This window comes from Macaca thibetana, chromosome 2 (assembly GCF_024542745.1).
Source record: "Macaca thibetana thibetana isolate TM-01 chromosome 2, ASM2454274v1, whole genome shotgun sequence".
In the NCBI taxonomy this organism is placed as follows: domain Eukaryota; kingdom Metazoa; phylum Chordata; class Mammalia; order Primates; family Cercopithecidae; genus Macaca; species Macaca thibetana.
Genome location: NC_065579.1, coordinates 150,152,823 through 150,176,251, shown reverse-complemented (window position 1 = coordinate 150,176,251; position 23,429 = coordinate 150,152,823). Strand labels below are relative to the sequence as shown.

Sequence of the window (23,429 nt, the reverse complement as noted above, 5' to 3'; positions counted from 1 at the left end):
TTTACCAAGTATGACCTCAGCATTATATTGCTAATTTGTGCTACTGTCACCCTTCATTTCTTTCATGTCCTTGGGGTCTATATAACTTAATTATGTAGAGAACCAAGACTTAACCCTAGGCACGTCATGGAGAAACTTTTCAAATTTTGTTTTTATTGATGATGAACTCTCAAATACAGTTTATATTTTTTCATGCCTTATATACTAAGCATTCTGAACACAATTCACCCCTTTAAAAATGAAGGGGAGTACCTATGGCAATGTCCACAAATCTCAGTAATGAGTAGGGACACCCCGAGAGCCACTGAAGAAGCTAAGTTTTTCTCTTTCTACTCACTGTTGGGTCTCTCCCAATACTACAGTATGGTTCTAGGGCTAGTCTGCATTCCACGGGACCTAGTCAGCTGCTACACAGTCTCTAGAGCAGCCCTGTGCCTGACACCTACATTTCTGCTGGATGATGATGATGACGATTTTAACAGTATACCTGGGGAAGGTGAGATACAAGTGGACTTGACTTTCTAAAGCCATGCTGATAGCCCAATCCTAGAGCAAACCAGTGAGACTAGACAAGAGAGAATGATTTTTCTAGATCTGAGTGTTACCTGTTATCCCTTTCACTTTGCATTACTCCACCTTTGTGTTACTAATTCTCATTTAAAAGGCCCTAAGCATTTCAATCTATATCAGCTTGTCAGTTTCACACATGCAGGAACCCAAGGTCCAGACTCCCTGCCTGTCATTCTGTGCTGCTGTTAGTTCTGTGTCATGGCACTAAGGCTTTTGATATTTATATGATGGTGATAGGGAAGGCTTTCAACCAAAACTTACGGTGCCACTTCAGACATAGGCTCTAGGGATGTGATCGGAGCACCTGCCTCACTTTTAAGTACTTTCAAATTTGACATGTTTCTTACTTCTGATGGCTGAGGAAAACAACTCAAGGTTATGAATAATTGATGCTGGCATTGTGCCCAGGGAGAATAATTTCTAGGACTTCATAGGTGATCATTTTTAATGAGTTTTTTTGCATATGTATGTCATACCAACATCATGTTTCTTCTAAGCTATGCTAAGCAATGTCATAAAGTCCAGACTGAGAAATGTGAAATATCTGACTGGGGGGCTACAGAGACATTTTACATGTTTTGTGATTGTATATTTTATTGTACTTCTTCAAGCATTAGTCAGGGTTTACATAACTAGGAAATGCATTCATCTCTAAGATAAATATATTTGTAATGAAATTTATTTGTATTTCTAAATGCACTCACATTTTCACCTGTCAGTTGACAAAAATATATTGAATCCTTATCTTTCCCTTTTAAAATTTCTTTGGTGTTTTTCAAATTTTGGAGAAAGTCCTGTTTATTGTAATAACATGTGGAACATTGCAAAGATGTGTAAATAAAGAGCTAATTATTTCTCCACTCCCATTTCTCAATTCCACACTCCCAAGATAATCAGTTATCTTGCACATCTTTCTCTTTTTCTTTTAAATTTCTTATTTTTTAATCAACAGAAACATGTGTGTATGTATTTACTATGTACAACATATTGTTTTGAAGTATATATACATTGAGGAATAACTAAATCTGGCTAATTAAGAGATGCATCATCTCACATAGTTATCATTTTTGTGGTGAGAGAACTTTATATCTATTCCCTTAGCATTTTTAAAGAATACATATATTGTTAACTATAGATGCTATGTTGAACAATAGATCCCTTGAACTTATTCTTCTATCTAATTGAAATTTTGTATCTTTTGGCCAACATCTCCCCAACCCCCCTGCCTCAAGACCTCCCAACCACCACCACCAATTATCCCATCCCCTGGTAACCACCTTACTGTCTGCTTCTGTGAGATCAACTCTTTTAGATTCCACATATAAGTGACATCATGCAGTATTTATCTTGCTGTGCCTGGCATATCTCACTTACCATAACATATTCTAGGTTGATTCATATTGTCAAAAATGACAGGATCTCCTTTTTTATTGCTGAATAGTATTCCATTGTCTATATGACAGCACTTCAAAAAGTTTATGGAAAATGTAATTAAAAAGAAAAAATATATATAAACGCTATTTGTCAACATAAGTTCCATCAAGTTCAAGGCACCTTTGTAAGTGATGATACCAGTTATTTAGTCCATCCCTAAAGAACCGAGGGTCGGCCGGGCACGGTGGCTCAAGCCTGTAATCCCAGCACTTTGGGAGGCCGAGACGGGCGGATCACTAGGTCAGGAGATCGAGACCATCCTGGCTAACACGGTGAAACCCCGTCTCTACTAAAAAAAATACAAAAAACTAGCCGGGCGAGGTGGCGGGCGCCTGTAGTCCCAGCTACTCAGGAGGCTGAGACAGGAGAATGGCCCGAACCCGGGAGGCGGAGCTTGCAGTGAGCTGAGATCCGGCCACTGCACTCCAGCCTGGGCGACAGAGCGAGACTCCGTCTCAAAAAAAAAAAAAAAAAAAAAGAACCGAGGGTCCTGGGAATTTAACCAGGTCAATGTATGTTCTTAATTCAAGGAAAATGGATGCCCTTTAAGATTTTTTTTATGATTAAGATACAAAAAAGATGTCAGAAGGAGCCAAATCAGGACTGTAAGGTGGATGTCTAATGATTTCCCATCAAAATTCTAAAAAAAAAAAAAGCCCTTGTTTAGCTGAGAGAAATGAGCAGGAGCATTGTTTTAGTGGAGAACTGTCTAGTGAAGCTTTCTGGGCATTTTCATGTTAAAGCTTTGGGTAATTTTTTCAAAACACTCTCATAGTAAGCAAATATTATCACTTTGGCCATCCAGAAAGCCAACAAGTGAAATGCCTTGAGCATCCCAAGAAATTGTTGCCATGGTCTTTGCTCTTGACCAGTTTGCTTTTGCTTTGATAGGTTCCCACTTCCACCTCTTGGTAGCCATTGCTTTGATTGTGTTTTGTCTTCAGGATCATACTGGTAAACTATGTTTCATTTCTGTTACAGTTCTTCAAAGAAATACTTCAAGATCTTAATCATGCTTGTTTAAAGTCTCCATTAAAAACTCTACTCTTGTTTGCAACTGATCTGGCTGCAATCATTTTGGCACTCATTGAGTGGAAAGTTTGCTCGACTTTAATTTTTCAGTCAGAATTGTGTACGCTGATCCAACTGAGATGTCTATGGTGTTGGCTATTATTTCTGTGGTTAATCATTGGCATGAACAAGACTAATTTTTCTTCACAAATTGATGTGGATGGTCTGTAGCTATGGGCTTCATCTTCAAAATTATTTCATTCCTTCTTAAAATGAGTTAGCTACTTGTAATCTGCCAATTCCTTTAGGGCATTGTCCCCATAAACTTTTTGTAGAGCATAAATAATTTCATCATTCTTCCACCCAAGCTTCACCATAAATTTGATGTTTGTCCTTGCTTCAATTTTAGCAGCATTCATGTTGCTCTGATTGGGGCTATTTGAAACTGATGTCTTATCCTTCTTAGTACCTCAAACTACTTCCTGTTCAGGTATGTTATGACAAGTTAGTATGAGTTTATTTGGGTGTAAAAAAGTTGAAATCCACGCATAGTTTCCTTTTAAATATCACACATTTCCCATGAATTTTTTGAAGACCCTTTGTCTTCTTCATCCATTTATTCACTGATGGGCACGAAGGTTGATTTCATATCTTGGCTACTGTGACTAGTGCTGCAGTAAACATGAGAGTGCAGACATATCTTCAACATAGTAATTTCATTTCCTTTGGATATATATCCAGTAACAGAATTGCTGGGTTGTACGGTAATTGTATTTTTATTTTTTTCAGGAAACTCCATACTGTTTTCCATAATGGCTATACTAATTTACCTTCCTACCAATAGTCTTACACATCTTTCTTCTTACAAAAATAAGGAAACATTTGCAAAACAAATGTTTCTGCTTACTATTTGGAATAATTTCTTTTAAAAAAATATTTTGTACTATTTTTAAATTTTTTGTGGGTACATATTAGGTGTATATATTTATGATGTACATGAGATGTTTTGATACAGGCATGCAATGTGAAATAAACACATCATGGAGAATGGGGTATCCATCCCCTCAAGCATTTAGCCTTTAAGTTACAATCTAATTAAATTCTTTAAGTTGTTTTAAGATATACAATAAAGTTATTATTGACTATAGTCACCCTATTGTGCTATCAAATAGTAGGTCTTTTTCATTCTTTCTATTTTTCGTAGCCCTTAACCATTCCTACCTTACCCCCAACTTCCTACTACCCTTCCAAGCTTCTAATAACCATCCATCTACTCTCTATGTCCATGAGTTCTATTGGTTTGATTTTTAGATCCCACAAATAAGTGAGAACATGAAATGTTTGTCTTTCTGTGCCTGGCTTATTTCACTTAACATAATGACCTCCAGCTCCATCCAAGTTTTTGCAAATGACTGGATCTCATTCTTTTTTATGGCTGAATACTACTCTATTGTACATGTGTGCCACATTTTCTTCATTAGAATAATTTCTAAACAATGCCCTGCATATAATTTTTATATTTAAGTGATTTTTTCCATTTTTCCTAATTATGAAACTAATATATATTCACCATGGAATAATTAGGAAACAAGGAAATAGTGGAAAAGAAAATTTATCTCTAATATCACTCAGACATAACCATTATTAATATTTATTGATAAATTTCCATTTAACACAGCAGAATACTAAGATTGTTTTGCCCAGGATCAAACAAATGTGAATTCCAGATCAACATCAATTATTTATGTGAGCTTTCTGAAGTTCTTTTACATTTTTAATCCTCCATTTCCTTATCTATAATATGATATAGTAGCATAAGCATTATCATTATCAGTAGTAGGGTTTTTTTATATAATAAAATTAGAACCATACTTTGGTTTAGTCTGACTTCTTCATTTAATATTAATTAAGAACATGTCTTTAAGTCATTAAATATTCTTCAAAAACATAATTGTAGTGAGTGGGTAATACTCTATCATGTGTTACGTACCAGAGTGTAGTGAACTATTCTGTATTGTTGAGCATTTTGGTCATTTCTGGTTTTCATTTCTATAACCCACAGTTACTGTATTTAAACTGCCATACAAAGTGTTAAATATATCACTGTCCTAAGTTCTGAGCCTTTTCAAGGCAAAAGACTAGATTTCTCTCATGTTGGAATTTCAGCTCAGGCTTTGAGCCCTTTCCTGTGATGAGCGGTTTCAATGGTAGATGAGTGGCTGCAATTAGAGTCACCTGGGAGCTTTTAAAACGTGGCTGTCAGACAATCCCACAACTCCCTCCCCAAGCCCATCCTAATTTACATAACCTGGAGCAGAGCCAGGGTACTACATTGTCCCTCCAAGCTCCTATCTTTATCTCTCAAACCCCTTGGCCCTCAACCCCCTAACCTCCTCCCCCTGTCCTGTGAGAACCAAAGGATTAGAGGATTCCTTAAGGTTTCTGCCATCTGAATGATTATCAGAAAAATACTGTAAGCTGGGGCAGTTGTATGATCTTTCTCAATTCGGCTTCCTCTGTGGTCTTATGGTCTAAAACAGTGGTTCTCAACTGGAAGGCAATTTTTGTCTCCCCCCGACTTCCAGCCCACCTGGACATCTGACAGTAGCTGGGGACGTTTTTGATTATTACATCTGGGGAAGAGGTTGCTATTGGCATCCTGTGGGTAGATTCCAGGGATGCTGCTACGCATTCTGCAGTGCACAGGACAGCCCGTGTTTGTTTCCTGTGGCTACTGTAACAAAGTACCACAAACCGCACAGATTAAAACAGCAGAAATTGATTGTCTCGGAGTTCTGGAGGCTAGAAGTCTGAGACTGCAGTGTTAGCAGGGTTGTTCCTTCCGAGGGCTATGAGGGAGAATCTGTTCCAGGCCTCTTAGCTTCTAGTGACTTGCTGGTGGTTTTGTCATTTCCTGGCGTGTGGCTGCACCACTCCAATCTCAGCTTTCATGTCGCTCTCCCTGTATGTCTGTATCTTCATGTGGACATCTTTTTATATGAATGAACACCAGTCATACCACATTATGGACCTACCTTATTTCAGTATGATCTCATCTTAACTAATTATATCTGCAACAATGTTATTTCCAAATAAGGTCACATTCTAAAGTAAGGGGTTAGAGCTACAGCGTATCTTTTTGTGGGTACAGAATTTAACCCACAAGAGCCCCCCAAGCAAAGAATTAACCAGCGCAAAATGTTAATGGTGTTACTGTTGAGAAACTCTGTTCCACATAATCTGTGGACCAAGCCCAGGGAGGTTAACTAAGGTAAAACCCAGGGCAAGTAGCAGTATGGTCTGAATGTCTGTGTTTCCTCCAAACATATATATTGAACCTAATTCCCAATGTGATTGTATTACGAGGCAGGAACTTTGGGAGGTGAGCAGTGCCCTTTTAAAGAGGTTCTAGAAAGCTGGCTATTTCCTTCCATCATATAAAGACACAGTGAGAAGATCATCTGTGAACCAGAAATTGAAGCCCTCACCAGATACTGAATCTGTGGGTACCTTAATCTTGGACTTCTCAGCCTCTAGAACTGTGAGAAATAAACTTCTGTTATGTATAAGCCACCCATTGTAAAGGATTTGTGATAGCAGCATGAATGGTCTAAGGTAGAAAGAGTCCAGATTCTGGGAAGGTGGAAAGGGAGCAGGAGCATCATCATTAAGAGGGTCAGGTACCTTTGCTCTTATATCAGAGGCTGTGGGCTCCCTACAGATGTATATAGACATAACCTCAGGCAACAGAGGTATATGTGACCAAAACAGGGTGAAAGGACTTGAAAGAGCACTATGGTAACAGGGATGGAGGCAGAAGTATGGCCAAACCCTCTGATTTGGTCACCTCATCATCTGACCCACCTTTCCATGTCAGGAACAGCCTTTTCCTCTTTTCCTCTGTTAGGAATGGAACAGGAGAGAAAAATAAATCCACAAGTCCCACAGTTTTCAGCAGTATTTTCAAGCCAACTGTCTTGTCTCTCCAAAGCCCAGTCTTCTCTCTCTGACACCCACTCCCTCCCACTGCCAGCCAAACATAGAATATAGAAAACAGGAAAAACAGCAACACTGCAAAGTTACATCTTTTGAGAGAGAACATTGCTGTGGATACATTTCCCCCCATACCTCTTGAATTGCCAAACCCTGCAGCAGGCAGCTTTATCCTGTTCCATGGGGATGCTGTCTCACCAACTGCTTGTTTCTTTGGCTTCAGGAATTCCATGCAAGAATGAATTTCTGCTGGGACGGGGCCACTGGGCATTCTGTGTATCCACATCTGAATATTTAAGTCTATCTTCTTCACTTTTAAAATGGTTTTGTCCCCATTCTTCTGTTGTGGCTGCATGTTCCCCTTCATTGTTTTGCCAGTTTGAATAGAGTGAGGGAAAGGAGGGAGGGGAGAGGGTCACCAGAGGAATGGAGATTGTGTTATCAAATTCCAGGAGTGATGGGTTGCTTCCCAGCAGCAACATGAATGCCAGCTGGCTATATCTGGGGCCTGCTCAGTGGGAAAAGGAAGAAGCCTTCCTCCACAGTCTTCAGAGCTCTGTGTCTGCTTAGTGCATGCCTCATTTTGGTCTCCTAATTGCTCAGCTGTCTCTGCTCTCCATTGTTTTCTCTGGTTTGTCTCAGGAAGCAGCTCTGGGCCTCTAGTCTCCTTGCTCTCTGCAGCGTCTTCTTTGTGTCCCATTCTAAGTGCTAGTCCTGGCTTCCCTAGGCCCAGCTTACGACCCCGACTCTGCCTTCCACAGCTCCCCATTCCCTGGTGGGCTAGGTGGGGAGAGGTCAGGGACAGAGTCTTTACCTGCTGTATGTTTCAGGTCCCAGAGGGTGGCCATGTTTTCTGGAATCTGAGCTAGTCTTTTCTTACAGTCTGGACCTGGTGTTATCTGTCAAATTATATCTTGTAACTAGTGTTGGCAACCTCTAGGATTGACTTTGCCTTTTAATCCACAAACAAGGTATTTTATTGTTGTTGTTATTAAATGGATAAAATGTTAACAGTTAAGTATTTCTTTTGCTTTCCTGCCTGAGAGTGACCAGATATTTAGCTTCTAGTTTACAGTCGGGAGGGAATATTTTGAAGGTCCTTTAAAGCAATAATGTGTAAATGAAGAGAGTTATTGAGAAAGAAAGAAAAGGGATCAGTGAAAGAGAACACCCCAGCAAAGAACTACTATAATTTTCTCAGAATTTCTAGGCTTGTGTACCTTCCTAAACACACAAAGTTAGACTGTAGGAAAATAAAATTTTACTTTAAAAAAATGTGGAGTTCTAAAAATATGCCTTTTATAGGAAAAGGTGCTAAAGCATTTTAGATATAAAGAAAAATAGTCTCCAGCAAGTAGAAATGTGTGAGAATGGACAGGGTGATGATTACATATGTAAATGTGATAAAGTTGGTGTTTAAGTTCCCAGAGATAATCTCAGTACCGAAACTACTCATGTTGGGAGGCACTGGTACCTGCAATAGTTATTTTTCGTATCAGTCCCAATTAGTAACTGAAGATTTATATAGATAGTCTTCAACTTTAAGGAGCATCTCTTTAGGGTACTCCTTAGACACTCCTTATTTGGACATAAAGTTATTCTAATGGAGGGAACTTATTTGTTCACTTATTCAGGGCACCTAAGAAGATATTGTTCTTGCAGCAGATGTAATGTGGTGGGTCAAACCATCACTGGTACCCAGAACTAGTTCCCTCTGTTTCTTCCTACTTTTCCACCAAAGACGACTTTGCCATTCCCAGAGTTCATCCCCTTTCCCACTACAAGAACCAACAGACGGAGGAGAAATATATTCCTGGTGTTCTAGGATGAAAACTGAAAAGCATTTTTCTATATCACCCTCCTTCATCATAGACAATGTGCTGTGTCAGTACTATATTTTAAAGCTATTATGTGCTCAACTGAATTTCTTTATTTTATCCTGGGATTCTAACCTTCATTTACATGGCAAATACATTCTCAGTGCTAAATGGAACTGGGAAATACGACACCTTACTGCTGTCAAGCTGCTGAACTGCAGAGTTTTTGGGTTGAGTGACTACTGAAAGGAGAGCACTATGCCCACTAGGTACATTGATGAATAGTTGAGATAGAAAAGATGAGTAAGATGGACTCTTTCCTTTAAAGTGAGTACAACTCTCCTTAGAAGACAACATGCACACAAAAGAAATGTATTGCAAAAGAAAAAAAAAGGCTGTTGCACATGAACAATTACAGTGTCATAATTTAAAAACCAAAGGCCTAAGAGTGAATGTAATTCAAAGTAATAAAGAAGCAGAAGAGCTGGAGATTTTACAGTGAGTTTTGGAGAAGTACATGTTTCGGTGAAAAGTACTGGAAGTTATAGTTAGAGAGACTTGCTTGCCATTTTCTAGTTATAAAACATTGTTTAAACAAGTTACTTTATGTCTCTGAGCCTCAGTTTTCTTATTTGTAAAATGATATTAATAATATCTATCTTATGATTGATCCCAATGCTTAGAGATAATGTCGATAAAGAACCTAACACTATGCTTAGCATACTGTGGACACCTGGTTAACTGATGCCACCTTCTTTGACCTATGGGTTATTTAGAAATGTGTTATTTAGTTTCCAATAATTTGTGAATATTCTGGTGAGATTTCTGTTATTGAGTTCTAATTTAATTACATTATAGTCAGAGAAAATATGTTGTATGACTTGCATCCCTTTAAATTTGTTGAGACTCTTTCTATGGCTGAGAATATGGTTTATCTCAGTAAATACTCTGTGAGCACTTGAAAAAAATATGAATTCAGCTGTTGAGGTGGGGGTGGAATGCCCTATAAATGTCAGGCCACGTTGGTTGAGAGTGTTCAAATCTATATCCTTACAAATTTCCTATCTACTTGTTCTATTAGTTACTGAGAGGGGGCATGGAAATCTCTGACTATAATTATGGATTTCTCTATTTCTCCTTGTGGGTTTAATCAGTCTTTACATATTTTGAACTTTTGTTGATAGATGCATAAATGTTTAGGGTTATTATATCCTCTTGATGAATTGACCCCTTGATCATTACCAAATGATAATATTACTCATTTTTTCCTGGTAATGTTATTCACTCTGTCTGATTCTACTATGTCTGATATGAATATAGCCACCCAGCTTTTTTTGGCTAGTGTTATCATGCTGTATCTTTTTCTATCCTTTTACTCATACCCTACTTGGTGTCTTTGTACTTATAGTGCATTCCTTGTAGACAGCATATAATTGGAACTTGCTTTTTTATCTAATCTGACAATCTCTGCCCTTTGATTGTGTTTAGACAATTTATATTTAATGTGATTGCTGATAAGTTTAGATTTAACCCTATCACTTTTTTTTTTTTCCTATATGTTTCATCTGTTGCTTTTCCCCCTTTTTTGCCTTTTTGGATTAATTTAATATTTTTATGATCCTGTTTGACTTCCTTTGTTGGCTGATCAACTATAACTCTTTATTATTTTAACGATTGCCTTAGGATTTATAGTATTTTAACTTATCTTACTTATATATGTACCATAAATCCCACACTACATTGTTATCATTAGTTTTTAAACCTTATTTACCCATGTAGTATTTCCAGTGCTCTTGATTCCTGGGTATGGATCTGTATTTCCATCTGATACCATTTTCCTTCTTCCTGAAGGACTTCTTTTAACATTTCTTATCTTGCATATCTGCTAGTGAAGAATTCTTTCGTCTTTGTATATCTGAAAAAGTCTTTATTTCGCTTTTGTTTTTGAAAATATTTGTACTGGGCACAGAATTCCCAGGTTTGTTTTTTGTTTTTGTTTTTTTTCTTTTAGTACTTTGAAGTTGTTGCTCTACTGTCTTTTTGCTTGCACTGTTTCCAGTAACAAGTCTGCTGTCATCCTTATCTTTGTTCCTCTGTATATAGCTTGTCCTTTTTTCCTCTGTCTACTTTAAAGATTTTCTTTTCTTTCCCTTTTTTGCCATTTTATTTTACTTTTATGTTCCTTGGTGTAGTTTTCTTTGTGTTTCTTGTGTTGAGGGTTTGATGGGTTTCTTGGATTTATAGTTTTTGTTATATTTGAAAACTTCTTGGTCGTTATTTCTTTAGGTATCTTTTCCAATACCCTCCTCTTCTCCTAGGGAATCTCAATTACATGGATATTGGCCTGTCTGAAGTTTTCCCATAGCTCACAGATGCTTTATTTTTAAAATTTATTTTTTCTCTCAGTATTTTAGTTTAAATAGTTACTCTTGCAGTTTTCAAGTTCAGTCCTTTTATCTTCTGCAAAGCCTAACCTACTGTTAATACAGTCTAATGTTTTTCATCTTTAGAAGTACAAGGGGTTTTAAAAATTTTTTTATTTCTTAACTATCTGAACATACAAAATACAATTATAATAACCATTTTAAAATACTTGTCTGCTAATCTTAATATCTGTTTCAGTTCTGGGTAAGTTTTCATTGATCGGTTTTTCTCCTTCTCATAGGTGAGATTTTCCTGATAATGGGCATGCCTGTTAGTTTTTTACTAGATACCAGACATCACGAGTTTTACCTTGTCAGTTGTGGATATTTCTGTATTCCTATAAATATTCTTAAGCTTTATTCTGAGACACAATAAAGTTACATGGAAAAAAAAATGATCTGTTCAGGTCTTTCTCTTAAAATGTACTAGGCAAGACCAGAGCAGTTCTCTTTCTAAGTCTACTTATTTACCCTTCTGACCCTTCTGGGTACTCTGTCCAACATCCCATTAATCATGAGGTTTTCCATGCTGACTGGTGGGAGCAAGTGCTATTTCTAACTGTGTGAGTGCTAGGTACTGTTATCTCTAATTCTTTCAGATGGTTCTTTCTCTAGCCTCAGGTAGTTTCCTCACATATGGATTCTTTGCAGATCTGCCCCAGAGAGGGTAAGGAAGGAAGGTGAAAGAGATTTGTAAGCTGTAAAGTACTATTCAGATGTAAGGTTTTGGGTGTTATCTTGATTGCTGCCCTCCCCAATGCCTATGCTTTTGTGTCTCCTTTGTCTTCAATGCTTATGTATTTTTTTTTCCTTTCATCTCATTACCTGCTGGTTTCAGCCATGCTGGCCCGAAAAAAAATGCTCACTGTGAGGGGGATTTTCTCCTGGTCCTCTGGTAGTCTCATTCTTCAATCTACATTGCCTCTTTTGAATAGTAAGGGTGACTTTCAGGCCTCATCCTTCCTCATTCCCAGGGCATAAAGCCAAGATTCTCACTTCATATTACCAAGGAAGTAGCCTCTTGATTCTAGAGTGTTTTTATTCACTGTCTTTCCCACCCCTTGCCTTTAAAAAGCCTGCTTCCTGCTTCTCTGCTTCAGCCCAGGGAATCTGAAAACATACCTGTATTGCTGAAATTCCTGTTAGAGACAAATTATCCTAGAATGTTCTGTTTCTTTCCTGGGGAGAAAATTCAAAAGTAATGGGCTGAGGCTTCAGCAGAGTGTTTAAGTTAGAATTAAGGGCTGAATTATCTAGGGCATCGTACCTGGTTGACACAGTCATGGGGTGTTGGAGAGGGAAGAACAGGAACTGCAGCCATCGGTGTGACCCATATCTCTGAATCAGGGGCTCTGTCTATCACAGGTCCTACCTGAAAGCTCCAACAGCTGAGGGATCTATATATGAGCACTCATAACCCATTTTTGGCATATCTGTTGGGAAATGTCAATAAGGCATCAAGTCCAAGGCAGAGAGACTAGGAAGCTGGGAAACCAAAGAATGCCTAGGAAATATGTTCAGAGCAAGGTCAGACTCTGGCCCTGGGTCAAAATCTGTTGCTGATTTGGTCAGAAAATGAGCAGAAACCCGTTGTGATCCTTGTCCCAATTTGGGGGTATTGATAAGAATCGAAGTATTGCTTTGGTAATACTTTAGTTGATATTTTCCATACACATTTCTATTTCAAGGCTGTGCCAGGAGGTAGGATATACCAAATAAAATTGAACATTGAACGTGAATTCTATCATGTAATGTCTTGTACCGGGTAGTTGATGAGGAGCTAGGGTTGAATATTAAGATTGGTGGTGGTTGAGATCTTCTTTAATTCATTCATTCATTTACTAAATATTTATGGAGCACTTACTAGGTGCCATACAGTAAGGGAAAGAGATGAGAGACATTATCTGCCCCTAAGGAGATGAGAAAGACAAACATTTGCAGTAGAAAGTGGCAGGTACCATGGACAGGGTTGGTATAGATCACTCTAGGAGTCCAGAGGAGAGCACATAAGCTAGCCTTGGGAGAGAAGAGGATATGAGAGTGGAGTTCCTGGAAGAAGCAGTGCCCTAGCTGGGTCTTAAAGAGTGAATAAGAGTTGGTCAAGTACAAGAGTGAAGGGAAGGGCATCTCAGGCTGAAGAAGAATATGTGCAAAGGCACAGAGGCAAGATTCAGTGCAGTGAGTTTTGGGAGATGCAAGTAATTTACTTCCTAGGCTGTTTGTAGGAAAGTGATGTGGGTTGAAGCTGAAGGGAAAAAGTGTCAGGTGAAGAAGGGCGTTGCACACCGTGTCAAGACATTTTACCCCAAAGGCAGTGGGAAGCCACTGAACAGTTTTAAGTAGAAGACAGTTGTGATTGTGTCTGAATTTTCGAAGCTCTTTTCTGCTAATAATAGGGAAGAGAACTTGGCAGAGACAAAGGTGAGAGCCCAGCTTTAACACTGACCCCATTGCCTTCCCACCTGTCTTTATTGTTCCATTCTCTCTATAAAATGTATCTATCTTAATAGCTCTTCACTGACGTATCCAACCTGATTTTCTGCCACTCTCCAACTTTAGTCAGGTTGACTCAACTTATTCAAACAGACCTACTCATTTGTGTCTTCTTTATTCAACAAACATTTAGTAAATGCCTATTGCATACCAGCCACAGCGCTTGGCTTGGGGGAACCAAGGATGAATGAGATACTGAACCTACCTTTAAGGGGCTCACAGACCAGTAGAGAGATACCATGGAGACACATTGTTACTATAAAGTATGATGATGGCTGTGGGGTAGGATAAATATAGAGTACCCTGGGTGCAAAAAGAAGACAGGCTTGGCTATGAGAAGCCCTTCTCCTTCTCTGCTAAATCCTACCCATTCTCAGGCTCCTGCCTATATTCTTTATAGAGGCAGGGTAGTTTAATGGGTTGTTGCTTGGGCTCTGAAGCCTGCCAACAGGGTTTTAATCCTGGTTCTGCCACTTACTAGCCATGTGACTTTGGCCAGAAATTCTTTGTACCTCAGTTTCTTCATCTGTAAAATGGGAATGATGGCTGCATCAACTTCATAGGGTTATTGTGAGGATTAAAGGGGATAGCATGCATAAAATCCTTTAGAACAATCTTTGTCATGTGCAAAATATTTAATAATTATTAGCTACTATTATTCTCAGTTTTACTTCTTTTCTTCAGCATCTATATCATATCAAGAAATTGTAACCCCTAATTATCTATTAGTTTGTTGCTTGCCCCATCTTATGTATTGTCATGTTATTTCTCTCAAGAATGATTTTATTCTTCTTTGAGACAAAATACATTATATATTTATCTGTACTTTTGGGATACTTACAGTATTGGATATGTATTATGGCGATCAGCCATCCCAGTTTTCCCAGATCTGAGGGGATTTCTGGGACACAGGAATTTCTATGCTAAAACCAGGAAAGTCCTGGGCAAACTGGGACGAACTGATCACCTTACATGTAGTAGACACTTCAGTTTGGCTTTTTATTTATCTCTTATTGGTCCCAAACCTAATTTGCTAGCAAGCTCACTTTGACTTTGCCACAAATTTTTATTTATTGTCTACAGAATGTAAAGTTACAATCTCTAGGGGTTTTGGGGAGCAGGGGTGGGGAGAATCCTGAGATTCTCTAGGATTTAAGGTGAACAATTTGAGGGATTCCTAAAATACCTCTCTCCCATCAGCTGTGGGCATATGGACTAGAAATTGTGGGACTAGAAATCCCACAAGAGCTTTCTTTAACCTGACCCACAGCCCTAGAGGTCTACCCTTGCCTGTCATTCCCCTTGTCTCCCTGCATGTCTCTCATGAGTGAATGACTTCCTTCATCTGCTTTCCAGAATTGACGTACCCTGGTTTAACCCAGTGGCAAAGCTCCTTTCCTCATATGAAGCTGCTGTTTTTCCATGAATTTCCCAGTTGGGGCCAAGTGATTTTTCCTCTTTTTCAACCCTGTCTTGGAAGCACTGGGACAATGTAAATGACTTTTTCTCTTTTTCAACGCGGTCTCACCAGCATTGGAACGATGTTTCAATGCTGCTTTTCAAGCAGCATTTCTTATGGATCCCCTGGGGCCTCTCTCCAAATTTCTAGAAGCCAAGACAAGTGTTTGCCTGCCCATCTTCCCCAGTCCTATACCAGTACAATCAAGAGGCTGGCTCCACAGCCTCTGAAAGTTTCAACCCTAGAGTCTCAGTTTCCTAGGGCTGTCGTAACAAAGCACCACGAGACGGTGACTTCGATAACAACAACTTCTTTTCTCACAGTTCTGGAAGCTAGACATTTGAGATCAAAGTGTCATCAGAGTTAGTTCTTTCTGTGGAATATGAGGGAGAAATCTGCCCTATGCCTTTTTCTCAACTTTTAGTAGTTTTCTGGCAGTCTTTTGCGTTCTTAGCCTTGTATATACATCTCCCACTTTCTTCGTTCATCTTCACATGGCATTCTCCCTGTGTGCATGTCTGTCTCTTCACATGGCATTTTTTTTTTTTAAATAGGGACACCAGTCATATTGGATTAGGGATCTATCCTACTATAGCATGACTTGAACTTAACGTAACTAATTACATCTACAATTATCCTGTTTCCAAGGAAGGTCACATTCCGAGATATTGGGAACATGTGAATTTGAGTGGGGGGTACAATTCAGTCCATAGCACGCAGGTCTTCAAGTGAGTCCAAAACACTCCTTACAGACTCAGAGACCCTGTCTCCATAAGCAAAACAAAGCACCAGAGAGTCATTGCTCACGAATCCATTTCAATTCTCCGCTCACTTTGTGTTTGATACTGACTGCTCTGCTTGTTCCCTACTCTAGAGCTTTGTGCCAACTCTAGGGATACTAAGAAATATATGTACACCTGAGTCACCAGCTGTAAGTCAGGACATATCAGGAGACTTTCAAAATGAGAAGCCTGCTGAGGAAAAGTTGTATCTGTGGCAAATAATGTAGTAACTATTCTAAAGGCAGTGGCTCCCATCCTGATGAATAATAATTACAAGTTGGTTGCCTTTTAAAATGCTCTGGAGAATACCATGGTGTGTACAGACAGGGGGTTGGACAACTGTGTGTGCGCGTGTGTGCATGCAGTAGCTTATGATAAACAAAATCAACAGACTCCTCCCCAACCTTCCTGCAAACATTCCCTGGGCCCGCAGGGAGTAGCCTGCATCTCCTCCCTCTGACTGTGGCCGCTGCCTTTTGTCAGCTCCCTAGAGTTGCTGATCCCTTCCCCTCCAAAGAAATAGCTCTGTTCCAAAAAGATAAACACCAGTAGTTACAGGGAACTTGAGGAGAAAAGCAAAGCGAGTCTCCCAGTTAGTGTTTTTCTGGTGTTCTCACATAGAAATACAGACTGTCTTTGTGGGTGTGCTATTTCTGATCCTGACAGTTACAGCCTGAGATGTGAGGGCAGCGATGGGTTTTCTTGAAGGTAGGGGATTGGGAGCAGCTGGGGTATGGAGGTTCTCTAGGCTCTCTCCACTTCTTTCCAGGGACACTGCACCTCTGAGAAATCCCAGGGGTGGATGAGGCACCTCGCTGGTGCCCGCCTGTGCAGAGCAGCCAGGCAGGCTGCTAGCTTGCTGAGAGGCGGCGTGCCAGCTGCGCAAACTGCGCCTCAGTGCCAGATTAGGGAGCTTTCGGCTCAGCGCCCACGCCCCTCCATTCAGCTCGGGGGAGCCCCAGGGTGGGCTGCTGGAAGTCGCGACTGCAACTTGACTTTGCCTCACTGTTGTTGCTGGCAGAATACGTACACCAATGCGGACAAGCTCCTAGAAGCAGCGGAGCAGTTGGCTCAGACGGGGGAATGTGACCCGGAGGAGATCTACAAGGCAGCTCGACACCTGGAGGTGCGCATCCAAGACTTCGTGCGCAGGGTGGAGCAGCGGAAGCTTCTCCTGGACATGTCTGTCTCCTTCCACACACACACCAAAGAGGTAAGGGGAGCTAGTGGAGAGAGGGCATTCGGTCCTGCCAGTGTTAGGTCGGCTTCCTAGTAAAATGGCCCTGAAGGTCTGACCAGGGTCCTGGGTAGTCTGGAGGTTACTAACTTCCTAACTTTGGTAATATTAACAATTCGTTCCTGATAGCCTGCATTTAGGTCTCTCAGAATGGGGCAAAATTTCCTCCCATAATATCTAGTGAGGAAAGGGGGTCATGGAGACAGGGGGTTTTGGGGGCATCTACTAGAGCATGCAATCTGCAGCTGGAGACATGTGGGAATCCCTGAAATAGCAATAGTCATTGCAAGAAGAAATGTAAGAGGATCACAGACTCTCTTCCTACTCTACACCCAATTTCTCTTGGTTGCTCTTTCCTGTCAGAAATGAGAGTCCTACAGAACTTTGATCAGGTATCTTTGCTACCAGCAAGGAACATGTAGAGTTTACAGTTGTGTTTTTTCTGTGTTTTTATTTTTTTTAACAGGGGATTTAATCTTCTTAATGAGGTCTGTGTCAGGGTGATATTAAAGTTGGTCCTCACTGTGCCTGAATGTGGAGTGACACGCATTGAAAGAAGGGGGACTGAGATGCCCTCCACCAAGGAAGCTGGCTGGGCTTGAAAGCCAGCCTGAATAATTCACCAAGTGGAGAAAGGAAAAGGAAGGATAGATTATGTTAAGCTGCTGCAAGAGCAGAGGGGCCCCATAGAGAGGAGGATGGTTGCAAACTTATGATTGCTTTTCATTTCTGATTAACATGGGACATGCTGAAATTGAATAAGTGGCCAGTAAGGAGGCCCATTTAGCATCATCTGTAATAACACCCTTGGCAGATGAACTCATTAGGTGTATGCATGCTTGTGTCCCCTCCCAGGAATTCCCTTTAATAGAGTATTAATTAAAGTTTGATTGCTGCCCAGGGAAAAAAAAAGTAGCCCTACTTAATTAAGTTGAATTTTAATATTGGGAATGCATTAAGAATCTTGGTTGTTACGGCCTTTTCTGACACTGAGGGAATGAATGCAAACCATTGCAGCGCCTATCAGAGAAAAACATGAAAAGATAATGTTCTCTCAACTGAGATTCCCCAGGCAGATGAAGGGCTGGCAAGCTCCCTGAGGCTGGATTTGCTTCTTCTCTGCAGGACCTGCAGCCACTCTCTGATGAGTGTCTATAAAGCAAGGGGATTAGCATTAATCCAGGGTTTCCTGCCTGGTTCTCTGCTTGGTAGTGGCTCACCCAATTGTTAATGAAAGTCTCAGAAACCAAAGGCATGTGTATTCCCTTTTACTTATGAGCCTGTGGGTGATAGAATGGAGTATGAACGAACAGGAGTCATGTTCCTCATGAGGGCTGTGGCGGTGCTGGCTGCATGGAGAAGTGGTGGACCAGGGTCAGTTTCCATGGAACTACCACTCCCAAAAGAGTGACCATGGCTCTCAGGAATTCCTCTAGCTACATCTCCCACCTTCTATACACAGAGCTAGAAGGCTGGGATTCTAGACCAGATTCTGCTGCTAAAGAACCATATGAGCTTGTGCAAGTCACTATGTCCCTGGCCTTGGGTTTCCTTATCTATAAAATTATGCAGTTGGAGTTGGTGGCTCTAAGGCCCCTTAAAGTTCTAATGTGAATCCAAGATTCCATTCTTCTTCTCGTCTTCTTTATTTGCTGTTGATAATGATAATAAATAATAATAATAATAATAATTAAACTGAAGTAGTATAGGTGATTTACCGAGCCTAAGATTTGATTTATTGTAAGCTCTCAAAATACATTACATGCGTTTTTTAATGGACACCTATTACTTGCCAGACACATATACCATCTCATGTAACCTTCATGATAATCTTATGGTATAGATTTTATTAAACACGTTTTTAAATGAGGAGACTAAGCCTCAGAAAATAACTTTTCTAAGGTTACAGACTTTCTCAGTAGTACAGCAGAGATTTTACCTGTCTTCCTATGACCTACACTCTTGTTTTTTTCTTTTCTATCTCCTTTGTTCTTCCTTCTCCTTACTTTTATTTTTCTGTTTTACATTTCTAAACCCCAAATCAGGGGCTTAATGGGTAGGACAGATCTTGGCTGAGAAATACACAGTGTTGCCAGGATTGGAGGTGTGGGAGACAGGAATAGTCAGGGAGTTATTGACTATTGTTTTCCCGGATATCTCTCACATCTTGCTAAGCTTGGTCCTGTTTGAACCTGAGACTTGTTTCCTCACTGGAGCTCAGCTATAAAGTCACATTCACGTGAAATACTACTAGAAGGAATGGTGTGATACAGGGGCCTGGTGAAGAAAGAGAAAGAACTGAAATTTATTTAGCACAAACTATGTGCTAGGCTATCTAGCTATCTAGTTCGTAGCCATGACAATTCTCATTTTTTAAAATTCCAGTTTTACAAATGGGAAAACCAAAGTTCAGAAAAATTAATAATTTGCCCATAATTTTATAGCTAGGTGATAGTAACTACAGAAATTGACCCCAGGTCTTTCTGACTCTAACGGCCATGCTTTTTTCTCCTTTGCCACAAAGACTTTTATATACAGGCGAATAAACAGAGACTTGAATGGATTTTTTTTTTCCATCAGAGAATTCATTCAAACAGGAGGCTATCAGGAAATTGCATAGTCTCTTTCTCCTCAGTCCCAAAAAATGAGAGAATTTTGGAGCAGCCCTGCCTGGATACAAAGGGGTTTATGGTTGTGAGGCTCATTCTATTCAAGACATCTACAACTCTCTGATCATACAGATTTTATTTTTTTTTTCAGGATGGACAGAAAAGCAACATTTTGAGTGACTGTCACAGAGGAGCTGTTCCCAGGGGACATGCACTGGGACTTTGTATCTGCATGTTCCCTCTTGGTCACTTTCCCATCCAAACCAGTCTGTGTGAGGTCCCCTTTAAGTGATTTGCAAGGCAGCGTAGAAAATAAGGTGTGTGTACGTATACATGCACATACATGTATATGTGTACACATGCACATATATGTGTACACACACATGCAAATGTTCCCACCCACTAAGTACAGCAAGATCTTGGATGCCAGGTAGGTTTGATTTCCAGATCTTTTTTTTTTTTAATGCTTCATACCTTTGGGAGAATTGCTCTTAATCTCTGCTACTTTGTAATAATTATGAGGATGACTATTACAAAATAAAGTAGTACAATACTAACACTCATTTTTTCCTAGTAGGAAACTTCCTCCCACATTTTTCTTAGTGTTTCTTTAAAGTAGGCTTAATAAGAAACTTAAAGCTCAACTTAGACATTATTTATTTTTCCTTGAACTTCTTCCCGGGTGCTTGCAACTTTCACCCAGACAAGAGCAGAGCGCTGTATATACCTCCATCAGTGGTGCCATGGTCACACTGAGCTGTGATTCTCTCCTTCACTAAATTGGGAGTGCTCATATGTATAGTACACATGTGACATTAGATATGTAGATACAGATACTACTGTGTCTGATACATAGAGGTACTGAATAAATATTGAATAAATGGGTTTACTTGACAATGGGAAGCCAGTCTCTGCTAACAAAAGTAAAAGAAAAAGAAGAAGAAAAATGAGAGGAGAGTCCCTTCAATTACATTTTAATCTATTGCAGTTCTTTGATTTGAGCTCTCCAGATATTGTAAATAAGGGGGGCTGGGTGGGGTATCTAACTTGCTGATGGGAGCTTTCCTTCAGGACCTATATATAGCAGGCAGAAATGGATTATTAGGGGGGCAGAAATGAGCGTCCTTGAATGGTCTCATGAAAGAACTCCTGTGGTTTGATTTTTCCGTACTCTGTTTAATACCTCTCAAGACTCATCACCTCTCAAACATCACTAACTATGGGTCCTATGTGTTCCTGAGTTCATTCACTCTTGACTCCTTCCTCTTGACTCTATAGGCAAAGTTCTGGCTTTTTATTCAGGAGAGGATTAGTAGTCTGTTAGGGAATTTTGAGGTGCCCGTGGTTGCTTTTCCCTCTTACTGTGAGTAGAGTGAATAGATGGAAAATCTGCTCAGCATTACTAAAGTGGCCTTCGGTACTGCTGATAAATACTGTTGTAAATCATTTCTGCCTCATTATGGCTATCTTCTTCCTTCTTTCTTTCCTTCCTCCATTTCTTCCTTCCTATAATAATTTCTGCCTTGGTGCCAATTTCTAACAGAATGTTATCATAGTCTATAATTTTCATGGAATGAAAGCCCCTTTTGCAGGAGATTTCTAAGTGGGAACTGAATATCCACCTTCATAAATGATTTAACCTAGACTTCCTATGACTCCCCAGGCTAAAGTTCATAATTTTACTTTTGCCATATTTCCACATCAAAAGATTTACTCTAATTAGGATCAGAGAGGAAACAGGAGGAAGATATAAAAAGATAACCTCCAGGCTCATTTCTTCTGCAAATTCAAGTCTGCTTAATCCTATTGGCCTCATGAATTCTTTATTTATTGTAGGAACCTAGAGGGTTAAAAATGTCTAACTATTTCATCACAGTGTTAGTCATAATCTTGAATAATTAGAGACCATCTAAATGTTTCACACTGGGTGATTTCGTGAAACAAATCATAGTGCATTTATATAGTAAAATATTACACAGTCATTCTAAATCACATTGCCAAAGATCATTAATGACATGAGGAAGAGCTTGTGGTATAATTATAAAAACTGTATATCCAATACAACACAATTTCAATAACACATATAGAATAAGTACCAGAAGTAAATATACCAAGAATTTAAGAATGTTATGGGAGATTTAATTTTTTGGCTTTTTTGTTTGTTTGTTTTGCAAGATTTCTTCAATGACATTTTAAATTTATAATCAGGAACAATCCAATAAATGTTATTTTTCAAAAGCAGAACTATTCATCCCTACTTATACAGAAGAGTTACTCAAAAAAGAAAGGCGACAAACATGTACTTGGGACTTTCTTATACATCCAGAGCCTCCACTACTAGTACAAATTGTGCTGAACTTAAATACATTCTTTTTGCCTAGAGCCAAGAGGGCAGCCAGCTTTGTTTTCTGGTCTGGAGAGCTAGGGCAAGTTTGGGAGAAGCATTGACCCAAGTCCTCATTCTTTTTTTCCAGGAACATCGCATTTGTAGCACCTGCCCTGTAGAAATTGTCATCACAGAATTCTCTTTCCTTGCTGTGTTTCCATGGAAATGCTGCAGTCACTGGGCTTTCAAAATATCCATTTTTAGATATTTTTGTTGTATAAATATAAGTCAAGTTAAATAAGGAATGTGGCCAAAGTAACCAACCTCTGCTCTTTATTAGACAGCTTAATTAAATACCCATTTCTATTTGTTTCGCCTTGTGGAATCATTCTGCCACACCATTTCCTACTCAAATAGGTGCAAACACACCACAGACACTCCTATATACACATGTTCCTCTACCCACCAACTCTGGAACCAAAACTAAATTGGTCTTCAAGAGGGGTGATGGCTTTAAGAACAAAAATAGCCTCATCCTCTGTTTCACTTGCTGTACTGTTGTACTATTTATTTAAGAAATGAGCAGGTGATCGATGCCCAGGAAAAATTATCTTTTCAAAATGAGGGAAGAGGAGGTTCACCATGTGGATATGGTGTGCCTTTCAGCATCCTTAAGGATTGCTGATACCGTTAATCAATTGTTGTCAGCACAATGGCTGCCCAAGCTGTGCAAATGGAACAGCCAATCAGCCGGAGAAAGTGAAATGAAATGACCTCTTTCCTTAACCACTCATCCGTAAGCCTCGTTATTTTTCTTACAAACCTCCTAGGCTCTTCCTCTCTTGTCTGCTTCCTTCCTGTCTGTTTCAGTTGCCCCTTTCTCAGGCTGCCCCACTATGCAAGCGGGCGAGGGTCTGTGGGCTGACTCACTGGTTCACTGTTAGAGCTAATCTTATGTAGGGCATGGAAAGGCTCCTTTAACTATACCTCTATCAAGGTTCTAGAAATTCTCAAATTGGACCCATTCTTTTGGATGTAGGTATTTTTGGTCACAACTACATGTGTTTTCTGTAAGAAAGAATGCACAAAACCATCTACATGTGTATATCAGCATGGAGCAAGCAACCATTGCCAAGAAGAGAGCGGGACCGTAAAAGAAGGGTCATAGTACACATACATTTTGATCAAGAAGAGAGGGTCTGGAAATGGCTGAAACATGGGATTTTTTTTTTTTTTTTTTTTTTTCTGGGGAAAGGGTGGGTTGATGGAGAAGGT

General features: G+C 39.6%; 1 protein-coding gene across 26 annotated transcripts in view; it reads left to right on the top strand.

Moving 5' to 3' along the window:
- Window positions 1–23,429, top strand: part of KALRN (kalirin RhoGEF kinase) — a 708,666-nt gene that overhangs the window by 346,238 nt on the left and 338,999 nt on the right. For all 26 annotated transcript variants that reach the window (XM_050781536.1, XM_050781534.1, XM_050781532.1 and 23 more), the window contains exon 11: window positions 17,004–17,195. In XM_050781536.1, coding sequence (XP_050637493.1) covers window positions 17,004–17,195 — 192 coding nt within the window. The remainder of the gene's footprint in view (window positions 1–17,003; window positions 17,196–23,429) is intronic.